Consider the following 12,895-nt stretch of genomic DNA (forward strand, 5'->3'; position numbering starts at 1 on the left):
ACGGCTGTCAAAGTTAGTGGCTGAAAACAGCCACTAACGCCACATAAGGAAGTTTTTTTGAACGCCACACAAGGGTTAAATCATGATCTGAAAGCTCCAGCACACTTGGTTTTTTGATGTAGATGGGATACTCCAGTCATGTCATATTGCACTTTCACAAACGTATATGGTCTGTTATTGTCGGGGGTTTTTTAGTCTGGGCTTGAAGCTTTTGCTTTCTGTGTGTAAAATGTCCCTTCCTTGTTTGTTTTTAAAGGACACCTCGAATCCCACCTATTCTCTTTGGGCCTTCGACTCCATGTGAGCTGTTGGCTTTATATTCTACATAGTTATTACCCATCTTTTTAATGTATTTTGCAATACCCATGTTTTTATTCCTTTCGGTTTGTTTAAACTGTTGGTTTTCGTGGATTAGCTATTTTATATAAATGTGTACAAACACACTTTTAAATCTTATTTATTCTTTGTACGTTGGTACACTCTGGCGTCTTTAAATGTGCTATATAAATAAGGTTAGATTGGATATTTCTGTCAGAGCTTTCCACTTGACGCCTCGCTGGGACACTTTTGTATTGAAAGGGTTTGGATTCCCCACAGTTGTGCCCTGAGATGGACCGGCAACTCGTCCAGGATGTGCTCTGGCTTGATCCCGCTGTCAGCTGGGATCGGCTCAAGCTCGTGACCCTGCGGTGGTACAAAAGAAGGATGGATGGAAACATATCTGGATGGAAGAAGCCGGGACATCCTTGTTTAAAATCCCTCGTGGAAGCTGCTGTTTTCTTACAGAATTATGGGTAATGTAAGAAAAGTACTCAAAATGATGACAACGGACGTGTTTAGGGTCACAGCAAAGAGTTCTTAGGAGACGTGTCCGTTATTAGTCAATCAATTCAGGCATGAAAGAAACTGAAGTTGTCAGTGAACCATTGCAAACCCCCCCCCCCCCCCCCCCCCCCCACACACACACACACACACACACACACACACACCCACACAGCCATTTTTATTGGATTACCTGTTTGTCGGGGACAGAGCGTCTGCACTGACTGCCAGGTAGTTTTAGATTAAATGATGGTTCTCGTTGGTTTGTAAACCTCTTGAAGGACTCCATATTTATCAGATTTGCTTCTAACATGTGAGCCGTGAAGTCGTCCGGAGGGAGTCGTTCATGCAGATCAAAAGGCAGAACAGCAACATGGTTGTTTTCTCATATATCCGATGTGGTTTTAGTTGTAGCTTTTAACATTACAGAGGATATTGAGGGATGTCGTTGTGTTTCTGACATAATGTATTTTGTATGTGAAAAGAAAATTGTACAGTATTCTTTGGTATGAAAGTGTTTTAAAAAGTTTGATTGATTGATTAATATCATTCAACTCCCGTTGACACTTTAATCAATAAGTAGAGCTTTAAGGTCTGCTGCTGGAAAGCTCCCAGGGAACCGCGTTGTTGATTAAATCCGTATTCTCTCCACTCCCACTGGTGCGTGGTTACACACAACATTAAGTTTGCTGGAACCGAAGACAAGAGCACAACAAAGACGGAGGAATTTAATAAATCTATCTTTGTCAAACTGGTTCCATTCATGTAGAAAAGCATCACTCAGAAGGAGAGACAGACTGAGAAGATACGTTTCAGGGGCTTTTTATTCGGTTTGAACTGAGCTCTGACAAATATGCTTCATGCTTGAACTTCAAAACAAAAAAGCCAATCATGGCTAGTTAAATCCTTTGGTATTTGAACTTAAGGACCCAATTATCACTCGTATTTGTAATTAACCCCAATGACTTAGCAAAACTGCAACCACTTCATTAAGGACAAGCTCTAAGAGCGAATCTTTCAAGCTTTATTAATAACATATAAGAAAAAAAAAATCACATTGTAAGGCTAAATTGGTCCCATTAAAATTCACCAAAATGTTGCTCTTCATTGAGTGGTTTAATGTGACCATGATCAATGTAGCATAATGTGGCTCAGCTGCAGTGTCTAATAGTAGTTGGCAGTAATCTCTTTCCACAAAATACAGCGGATCTATTTAAAGGGATAACCCTGAAGCTCCCAAACAGCCGGGGAGTTGAGTGATTGGCCTTATAACCTCTCCATATGGTCCAAACCTGTGCTTCTGTGTGTGCGTGTGCATGCTTTTCAGCCTGGCACAAAATATCAACATGGATACCTGACTTCAGATAAAACTAATTCACCCTATCTCCCCCTCCCTGTCTCCCTCTGTCTCTCTCTCAGGGCTGTCTGCTAAGCCTCTTACCTATGGGATTATTGGCAACGCGAGGTATTATATAGCTTCATTCATCTGGATGATGCGTTATTAATGTGTTGGGGAATGAAACCATCTGTAACAGCAGCAGAGGATGATGGGAGGATGAGGAGAGGATGGGGCGGGGGGCAGTCTCACCGCGGCGGGAGAGATGGCTCGGTGTGTGTGTGTGTGTGTGTGTGCGTGTGTGTGTGTGCGTGTGTGTGTTTACGGGGGGGGGCGGACGACACCAAGTGGTGCAACTCTAATTGGGGGTATTGGTAAGCTTTGAGCAGACTTGACAGGAGAGAGAAGAAGCACAGTTACGATCTTTGATTTTGCAGTTTCACAGATGAGGCGCACAAAGGCATCAAGCTGAGCTCAAGGCACACACAGGCACGCAGACCGATACACAGCCTAATGTGTTGTTCAGGGGGAAGAAATGCGCATCACTCCGTGAGCGTGCTGTCAAAAAGACGCCCAAGATGATCTCCGTTCTTGTTTCTGTGTTTTCTTCCCTTCGAAATTAAAAAAAATATATATATAAAGACAACTGCAGACAAACAAGAGGCGAGCGTTCACATGTCAGGTTAATCCAATGTTAGTGTGCTGTGTTTGACATGATCCCTACATGATACCTGTACAAGGTGTGCACTGCAGCACGGAACATGGATGGATGACTGGGATCAAGTGAGAATTTGGATATAAATAATGAATTTCACAATTTAAAAAGAATCCAGTTCAACAAAGTGGAATAACGAGCGGTAAAATTCTCCTGTTATTATAGTACTAAAACACTGTCATGCAAACATGCAATCAGCAGAAACACTGAAAAATTAAGTCGTTTTCATTCCACTAGTGGGTGCTGTTATTTGTTTCTGTAATGAAACCAACCACACGTGCAGAGAATAATACGTTATAAACATTAACAATGGGAGAACATGAACATTCGTATGGATTGGATTGTTAGTGTGAGGTCCAGGTGGGCCCCCTGCATTCATCTGTTGGTTTGTCCACCAGTATTTGGCCTCTCTGTAATGTTTTGCTCAATCATAGAATGTAAGGGTGGGCCGCAGAATTATGACGACAATGCAACATCATAAAGTCTTAATTCCACAGAGTCCAACAGAGTATTTTCAAACGCGTCATCATGCAGCTCTTTAAACAATGCAAATTATGTGATCAAATTCATCACTAATTCCCCTTCTCTCCTGTTGTCTGGACCGTGTTATTCATGTGTGTCTATAACGAGAGAGTTTTCTCACCTCCTGCCAAGGTTCCCTGGACAGAGAAAGTTTATTCTTAGTTTTTGCCTGGAAATAGCCTGACACAACTATTGGGGCAAATATCATTACATAACAAACTGTACGCGTTGTTCCATTAAAACCTCAGCACAAGGTTTGCCATTAACGTAATGCTACAGTTGTGCATTTGCAGCTATTAAATCTAATCTGATAATGGAACTTGCACCACAATCATCTCCAATGCAGAAGTCAGCATAATTGACAGGACTGTGTGAGTCACGGCGCTGAGTTTTCTGTTCCTGAGTGGACCTGGAGTGTCTGTGTTGTTGTGACACCTGATGAGGAGTTGGACGGGTATTCTTCCTCTTCACCACGTCAGCGAAGAAGCAGAAGAAAACAATGTGGGGGGGAGCGAGAGAGAGAGAGAGAGAGACAGAGAGAGAGAGAGAGAGAGAGAGAGAGAGAGAGAGAAGCAGATTGCATGTGTACCACAGTGAAGCGGTGCATTCAGCACCTGTGCTGGAAGCAGTTTTTAACAGGGAAGTCCCTCTGTTGCGGTGTACGAGCTGTTCCACATACCCAAACTGTGGGCTTACAAACTATCCCATATATAATCAAAAGTTTCAGGAATCCATCCCAGCTCCACTGACGTTTTGCACATTACCAGGAATCGGCTTAGTGGAATAACATGACAGGGTTTTAACAGCGCTTCGATAATGATTAAAAAAAAAAAAAAAATACAAAAAAAAATTCTCATTGCAGCTTGGTGTCATGTATACAAATTACACTTCAACATCAAAGTGTCTCAGGTTTGGGAAGTGCTTCTTTTTAAATCTGAGGCGCAAACATCTTCCCTAAGATTGGAATATGTTGCCACCCCTGTAACTGCTAACAGCACATAAAAAAAATAAATAAAAAAAAACTCGAGGTCTCTCTGTGCAAAATTCACAATGACAGATAGATCGACTGATGAGCAGGCTGTACTTTACTTTTCCGTCATTGCAGGTTTTACACAATAACAATTTATAGGTGTAATGACTGGGGGCATTTAGAATTCTAAATCACACCGTGTATCTTCTGGGCAACTGGGGACTGTAATTACCTCCCTGCAAAGGTCTGTTTAAAGAAGAATAACTCACACTCCAAGACAATTTACTTTTTGGGGAATGCCAAATTTAACTACCAATTACCGCCACAAAAGTGACTTTGATATTTTGATACGAAATCCGACACCGGCGGTGGCTGGCGAGCGGTGAGACGGCGGGAGAGGTGGCACCGCCAAGAACGCAAAGTGAGAAAGGATTGAATTTGAAACGTGTGAAAGGTGAGAAAGGAGGATTTATTACAAGGCGAATGGAAGAGTTGACACAAGAGAGCGCTGACCCCAAAAAGAAATTTCACCGAGGAAAATGTCACGAGCGAACAAAAGCACGCTTTTGTGTCACTCTTTTTAAATATGCAGTCCATGTTAGGCCCGTCACTTATTGGGCCGAACAATTCAACCGCAGCGTATCCAGCGTGATCTTCAAAACGCTTTCGCAGAACCAGCAGTCGGTTGTCATTTGGAAAAATGCAACGTCACAATGGCTATTTGTCCGTAGAAAACTTTGTATAATTACTCTCCAGTCAGCTGTTTGTGCGAACAAAACAATAGAACAATAGAATCAATTTGAGGGAGGGCAGCGGGGTCCAAATCGCAGCAGATCACAGATTGAGCATTTACTGAATTTGCTCTTCCCACTACTCCAAGCCACGGATTGTTACACTCTCGCATTGTGAGTTTTCAGCATGGAAGATTTTTCTTTATGGTGACGTGGAAATCATTTTCTGACACACGAGCATTTCTCTACTGAAGAGTATTCAAGCTGCTCACATTTCACAGGCGTCATCACAGAAAACCATTGCAACTCACACCGTGGACTCGGCTGTTTTTACTAACTGGATGTTTTAAATACCTTTTGTACCGCGGGCAGAACTTGGACCAGGTTCCACACACTCAAGGTCAAGGCTTAACACGACACACAACACCAAGAGGGGGAAACCGGCATGTCTCTTTATACATAAATAATAACAATCCGGTGATCAAACAGACCACTACAAAGTGAATACTTGATCACCATGTCTGAGGTTGGAGTTGACATGACATCCCAAATACAACAACAACAACAACAACAACAAAAAACAAAGGCTTCAAACACACGTACTAATCCAAGTCAGACTGACGCAGTTTTCTCACCGACAGCACAAATCAGAAAAGCATTACTCATGCTTCTCTCTGGATGTGTGTGGGAGTCTGGAGCTACGGATGTGAGCGTATGTGGGTGTGTTTGCAAGGAGATGCTTCCCTGCTTCTACGTACGCACACAGTTTTGGTGTGGCTGCACGTGCACATCTCGCGTGTGGACCAAAAATCTGTTCACACGCTCTCATTCTGCAAGAATTGTCATCCTTGTGGGCACAAAAAAATTACAAATAAATTGCAAAAATCGAGTTGAAAGTCAGTTTGTGAAATCATAAAAATGTTCAGGTGAGGACTTGTTTTAGTGTTGTGTCAAGGTTAGAGACCATTTATGTGAGGCGGGAGTTATGATGGAGGTTAAAGTAACTGTGTAGGAAATGAAATGAGTGTAAGTCAAAGTAATGTCCCCAGAGGGTGATGAATACAAAACGTGTGTGTATGTGTGTGTGTGTGTGTGTGTGTGTGCGTGCGTGAGTCAGCGCTGTGATCACGGACACAGTGGGATGAATCACTTCGTGGTTGCGGTGGTGGTTGGAGAATAGTTGGTAGCGACAATGGATCGGAGCAGAGCTCCTAAATATAACACATATGTACAGTTCAGTCTGACGGTTGCTGTACCAGAGCTCCAGTTCAACAACCATCCTGGAGTTATTGAGGATTTTTATTTTTCCTTCTTAAAACCCATTAATGTTAGGTTACACAACTTCACTAATCCATCCATCATCTCTAGCCACTTTATCCAACATGAATCATGGAAGGCTGGAGTTTTTTCCCAGATTCCAGCACTGGAGTTCTCCTCTGATTTATATACAGTATAAACAAAAAGCTCCTTTTAGATCAAAAATAAAAATGACACAAGAATATTTATATGTTGTTGTTTTTTTTTAAATGAGCCCCTTTTTAGGTTCACTAAGGCCCATTTATTCTGCAGCAATTAAGTGAAAATACTAAAGTTTACATGACAACAGTGGCACTGAAAAACACAACTTTTTGAAAACGACTCCCAAGGTGGAACGTTTTTTGAGAACCTGGACATGGACGAAAGGAAACGCTGCTACTGCGCATGCACACTATGGCCATAGTTAATAGATCTCCTGCAGATGTGCGTGTAGATGGTCAATAACAAACATGGCGGCCTCCAGTCCATACAGATTTATAGTGCATGGCGGTTGTGTTACAGTTGAGTCACCTGTAATAGCATCCAATTCCTCATCTGTCCATACGAATGTCGTGTACTCTTTAGGGGCTACAATACCAGACTTTTCTTCTCAAGCTTTTCCCTCAATTCCAGATTTTACTATTTAAATTTCTCCGTCAGAAAATCCGAACGTGCCAGCGTGAGAAAATCTCTGTGGAACATCTCGGTAATACAACTTGGTATGTCATAATTTGCGGTGAAGCAGGTCATATGTCATCACAATGTTGTGGAAGCATGTCGGGAAACAGTAAAACGCACATCGCCAGATGGTTTGTAAGGCCATGTCTGACACAGAAATCCATTAGGAAAACTTCAGGGAGCAGAGGGGGGGGGGGGGGGGGGGAGTGTACATCAGAGGTAATGTTACGTGTATTACCGTGACTAATGGGAAAACTCTTTACAACATGTGTGAGTCGGACACCCGCTGGGCACATGGGTATCATGATCGTATACGACTACCGCAGCAGATGGAAAGAAAACACTGACAGCCAGATGTGAAGCTGGAAGCCAGACGCTTCTCAAGGCTTGACTCATCCTGACGCTGGAAGTAGGTTGAGGTTATTCTGGCACAATGCGAGATTTCCACATCCATCATCAGATCTAATAAGACTAATAAGTCATTGTAAAAATGTGCAAGGCGATGCTGGCGAAGCAGAAACAGGTAGCTTGAGAGAAAAGACTAACTCACGTCTGAGGCAACAACATCCCAAGACATACACAAGGTAGTGAAGATGTGAGCATCAAGATGTGCCGTCTGGTGGACAAGAGGATAAAACAGCAACATTTCCCTCAAGAGACACAACAGGAGAAAACCACTAATGACAACTGTAGCTCCTGCCTGCTGGGATGGCACAGCCCGAGCTATGCATAATGTTCCCATCCGTTATCACATAGAATACTCTGCTATTGTCATACTGTGGCTTCCGGCTCGTTCTATTCTGGATCAAAAGTGCTGCTGTCCCCTCTCGCAGACGCGGTGCCTCATATAGCATCAGTTGGCGCTTATGCGTCACCCTGAGGCCGGACAACTCCGCCTCGCCAAGTCACACACACACAAACACACAGAACACACAGGGGGAAGGAAAGAGTGAAAACGCAGTGATTAACCAGTGGAGGGAACGTGTGTGTGTGTGTGTGTGTGTGTGTGTGTGTGTGTGTGTGTGTGTGTGTGTGTGTGTGTGTGTGTGTGTGTGTGTGTGTGTGTGTGTGTGTGTGTGTGTGTGTGTGTGTGTGTGTGTTGCTGAGGGCGACCGGTTGAATTTTAAGAGTCCGGCGGCCACAGAAGTGCAAAGCGAGAGTAGACAATCTGACAGGCAGGCAGCAGGCGAGCTGACTGGCTGGTGGACTGACTGGCTGCGTGAAGCGCCTCCAGGCGATAAGCCCGTCTTTAAAAGGTCATGTGTGCAGATCCACTGTGTGTTTTATTAGTGATTTTGGACAAATCTGTGTTGATGCCGCATGAAAAGGTTCTGGCATGACTGATCCCGCGCTCCTGTTTGGTATTTTAGGAACAACAGCAGCAACTATATCCAGAAAGAAACAACAAGGAGACCCTGTGTTGCTCTGATGAAGGCTCACGATGAAGCCAAACAAGCCGCTCAGAAACGACAGTGATGTTTTGTTATAGGATCCTTCATCTGTCAGAAAATAGACAACTGGATCAAATATAACCTGTCCTTGGTGTGACTTTGTGCTGCGGAGATGCCGGCAGGTGGGACACATGGTCCCACCAGATGAAGTGAGTGAATCGCTGTAAAAATCCGCGGTGGAGACAGATGATACAGTGCACGGCCCCGGCTGACTGACTTGTCACACAGTGTATCGTACTACATCGAAGCCGGTTATCTACTGGCTGCATGGTGGCTGAAGAGCCGGCTACACTTGAATGGCTGGCAGCCTCATGGAGGGGTGAGCCGCTGCACACTTGCCAGGGACAACTGCGTCCAACTTCTTTAGGGGCAGCCGAGCTGCTTGAGAGACCACGCGCCTAAGAAGCTCAGTTTGGGAGAATTTAAATCCCGACTTCAGGTTGTGAAAATTAATCTCATGCTGTGTGTGGAAGCTCTGCACAAATACAAAAACCTGCCGGTTGTTTCAGCCTCGGTCTGTAGAATCTAGGTATAAATATTTGGATTTCCAGGAGCGACTTTTTTTTAAAAAAGATTTTCCAAAGATAAATGTATATTATAACTGCAACCTCTGAATGGGTACAGTTCCAGAGGCTATATTCAATATCATTAATTCATTTTGTGCTTCAGATGTTGATTCTGCAGTTCTGAGGACTGTTTTGTCTCCATATCTGAGCTGCAGCTCTGTTTGATGATGGTGTCACTACCAATAAACCCATTATACTCTCACAAACAAGCAGGACGACTCTGATCTTTGTGCACTCATCAAAAAACTACTCCGCAAATTAGGTTGCGCTTGAATTTGGCTCAGACAGTGGTGCTGAGCCAGGCAGCCACCGGAGTTGACTTGAGATGGTTTTACCAAATAGACCGTGACAGGTAAAGGCTACAACCCCGGGACGCACTCTGCTCTCCAGGCATGTCCGCCGGTGCTGCCTCATCCAAGGGTTCGACGCCCTCATTGTACCCGGCAAGTCCACATCTCATCCCCGGGGGCTCTGCCGTTTTCGAGCGGGTCTGGATGTGGAGCGGCGCGTCGGCGAGACGCGCAAAGCCGAGGATGCGCGTCTTCTCCCGGCTGTGCTCCGCGGGCTCCCCCGCCCCCCCCCCAAACCCCCCCCCCCCCGCTCCAAGACATCCACACGGTCACAAGCGATCGTTCGGAAGGGCCCCGGAAAAAAAAAAAAAAATACAACCGGGGGGTGTTTCGAGTGCCAGACGGCGTGCGAGCGGCGGAGTCTTACCGGCTGCTGGATGTGTCGAGACGTCCCCCTCCCCGGCGGGGGGAGATGCTGCGGCGGCCGCCGCTGGAAATAGTCGCTGCCAGCGGCTTTGTCGCCCGCGAGCCGGTCCCTCTTCTCCCGCACGCCGGAGCGGCCGCTCTCCCGGTCCTCGCCGGAGTCGAGGGTGCTGAAGTTCCACACAATCAGCGTCTGCACCAGCAGCACCGTGAGGGCTGCGATCAGGGCGGACCGCGACCGGCGGGCCAGCCTGCGAGCGCACGAGCCGCCGACCATGTTCGCACCGCGGCTGCACGGAGCTGGAAGCAGCGGCGTCTGTGGCGGAGCGCGGCGGGAGGAAGGAGTGGAAGTGGAGAGAGGGAGGACGGGGAGGTGGAGGTGGTGGTGGTGGTGGTGGTAGTGGCAGAGGATGAGGAGGAGGAGGAGGAGGAGGGAGGCAGGGAGGGGAGGAGGAGCGTGGAGAGGGAGAGACAGAGGGCCACCGTGTGGTGATGTTCAGAAAGAGACAGGACGCTCCAGGCGTCACTCTCCTCTCTCCTCCTTTTCTCTCTTTCTCTCACAGAAATTACAGCCTAACTTTTCATCTCCACGAGAGGGAATCCTGAGAATAAACCGAGCACCGCCAAACGCTGAGATGTCTGCCATCATTATTATAAAGCATAAAATAGCAGCATTAGGTGGCCTCCAGGGGCTCTTCACAGACACTTAACTGATCCCAGCATCCTGGCTCCCCTGGTAGCCCCGTGTTATTGCCTCCAGCAGCTTTTAACTAATTCATACATCTCAGTGGAATTTCTGTATCCTCACAAAGTTTCTTTTTTTGGAGAGATTTCATTCAATCCTCCCACCGGAGCACAGCTTGAATCCAGCAGGAAGTCTTACAGCTGTGTGGTGGAACTGGTGGTTTAATCTATCTATCTATCTATCTATCTATCTATCTATCTATCTATCTATCTATCTATCTATCTATCTATCTATCTATCTATCTATCTATCTATCTATCTATCTATCTATCTATCTATCTATCTATCTATCTATCTATCTATCTATCTATCTATCTATCTATCTATCTATCTATCTGTCTATCTATCTATCTATCTGTCTATCTATCTATCTATCTATCTATCTATCTATCTATAACAAGAATATCTTTGGATCATCTTGGAAAAGCTGCAGCCTGCAGAGCATGTTGTGGTTTGAAAGTACACATGTGCTGCAATGGAGAACAATATAGAACGTCATCATGCACTGATTCTTTTTACTCAGTGATGGATTAAATGAAAAACACACTTTGACTGAAAAGTTATTATTCAAACACTCTTAAACTAAGTACTATTGGAAGTTTTCTTACTTCCCTTTGAAATTTTATTTCACAAGTTTCTTTATCTTCTTTTTCTCTATTTCATGAAGTTGAAAAGTCACAATACCCCCCCCCCCAAACAAAGCTTTTTATACACAAAAGGCATTTTTACTCGTAAATGCCGGAAAAGCACTGGTTTTATTAAAAGCGTTAACAATGACTCTTTTCTATTCACATGTTGCACTCAGTCACAACAGTGAGCCAGCATGAGGAGAACCAGGAGTCTGGAAACGCTGAAGCAGAATACATTTGTTGGTTTTTATTATTTACACCTGTTCTTTTTCCTACTGGGACATGCAAAATTTCTTTTGTCAAAAACACAAAAGCAGCTAATGTTTTTCACTATAGTCTTAGAAAATGATTAACTGTGGTGTTATTTTTCCCACAAAACGTAAATTCTCTACAAAACAAACAAAGATATGCAGCTTCTTTTTTTGAGTCAGACAGCAAACTACAGTATATTCCACAGTGTGACCACGGAAAACTTCTGCTCACACTGAAACTGCCTCCCTTGAATTCGTCACTTTCGCTTATATAATATAATTTCCCACACATGACAACACTTTCTCAGCTAAAAGAGCACAGTGGTGTATTCAACACTTAACGAGGGTTAAACTAGCTTCACCTGCTGCAGAAATGAATTAATGCTGTCAGGCCCACGTTTACATGACAACGTCTCCACTGAAAGCACATTGTTTTTGCATTATTACACAGCAGCATTTTGGAAATGGTGTCCGTTTGCATGGCAAAATCAGAAACGCTGAAAACATTGTAGTTTTCCTTTTGGGCCAGTAGAGGATGCTGCTGGTTGTTTTAGTAAGGAAACCACACACACATGCACGCAGAGAACAATATGCTATAAACATTTATAAGGGGAGTGCACCTATGGACATGCGAATAGAGAGACGACCATAAAGCTTCCAAGTCCCGTGAGCATATGGACTGGGAGTCGTGTGTGTGTGTGTGTGTGTGTGTGTGTGTGTGTGTGTGTGTGTGTGTGTGTGTGTGTGTGTGTGTGTGTGTGTGTGTGTGTGTGTGTGTGTGTGTGTGTGTGTGTGTGTGTGTGTGTGTGTGTGTGTGTGTGTGTGTGCCGGACTGGTAAACTATTGCCATAGTAATCAACTTCACAGTTAGCTGAGGGTGTATATATGGATGGTTGTCTGTGTATTAACATTGGGGTTTTTTTTTCTCCTGACTATGATCTACCTCCTTCCATCATTCTGTGTTAGTTTATACAGGCGCCAGTTCTCTGTGAATAATGAAAGTTGGATGGGCTGCAAACAAAATGTTTTCTAAATATCTTTCTTGCATAAGTCTTGATACAACATTTCCAAAAGGAATACATTGTGTGTAAAGCTCTGTACTCAGTGTTTCCTAGAAATAGTAACCTGTTAATCCATTAGTGTTAAAAATGCACCCAGGAGGTCAAAACCATGCAAACGAAAGAAAATGAGAAAAAAACGTTACTAGCTGCAATTTTTTTTTGATGAAGGTAATTATTATTTCTGCTCTTTTTATTTAAACTGCTGGAGAAATAGCTTCAATATTCTTGTGAAAATGTTCACATTGGAGGCCATAACTTTGGCCAGAAAAAATGTTTTTTTTGGAAGGGGGGGGGACGTATAATTCAATGATTTCAGAACAGATTTTTACCTCTTTGCATTGTGAGTAAATGAAACATTTGGAGTTCACTTAATTTCATTGATAATGTGCTAACCTTCTGCTGTATGTGGC

The 12,895-nt window shown here is 44.2% G+C and overlaps 1 protein-coding gene across 1 annotated transcript in view; it reads right to left on the reverse strand.

The window, feature by feature from the left end:
* xylt1 (xylosyltransferase I) overlaps positions 1 to 10,077 on the reverse strand; it is a gene marked incomplete at both ends in the record, with an annotated part of 92,035 nt that extends 81,958 nt beyond the window's left edge. Inside the window, one exon of the mRNA XM_080518275.1 lies at positions 9,805 to 10,077. Coding sequence (XP_080374401.1) covers positions 9,805 to 10,077 — 273 coding nt within the window. The remainder of the gene's footprint in view (positions 1 to 9,804) is intronic.
* Between the last annotated feature and the right edge of the window lie 2,818 nt (positions 10,078 to 12,895).

Source organism: Blennius ocellaris (genome assembly GCF_963422515.1).
Source record: "Blennius ocellaris genome assembly, chromosome: 3".
Taxonomy (NCBI): Eukaryota; Metazoa; Chordata; class Actinopteri; order Blenniiformes; family Blenniidae; genus Blennius; species Blennius ocellaris.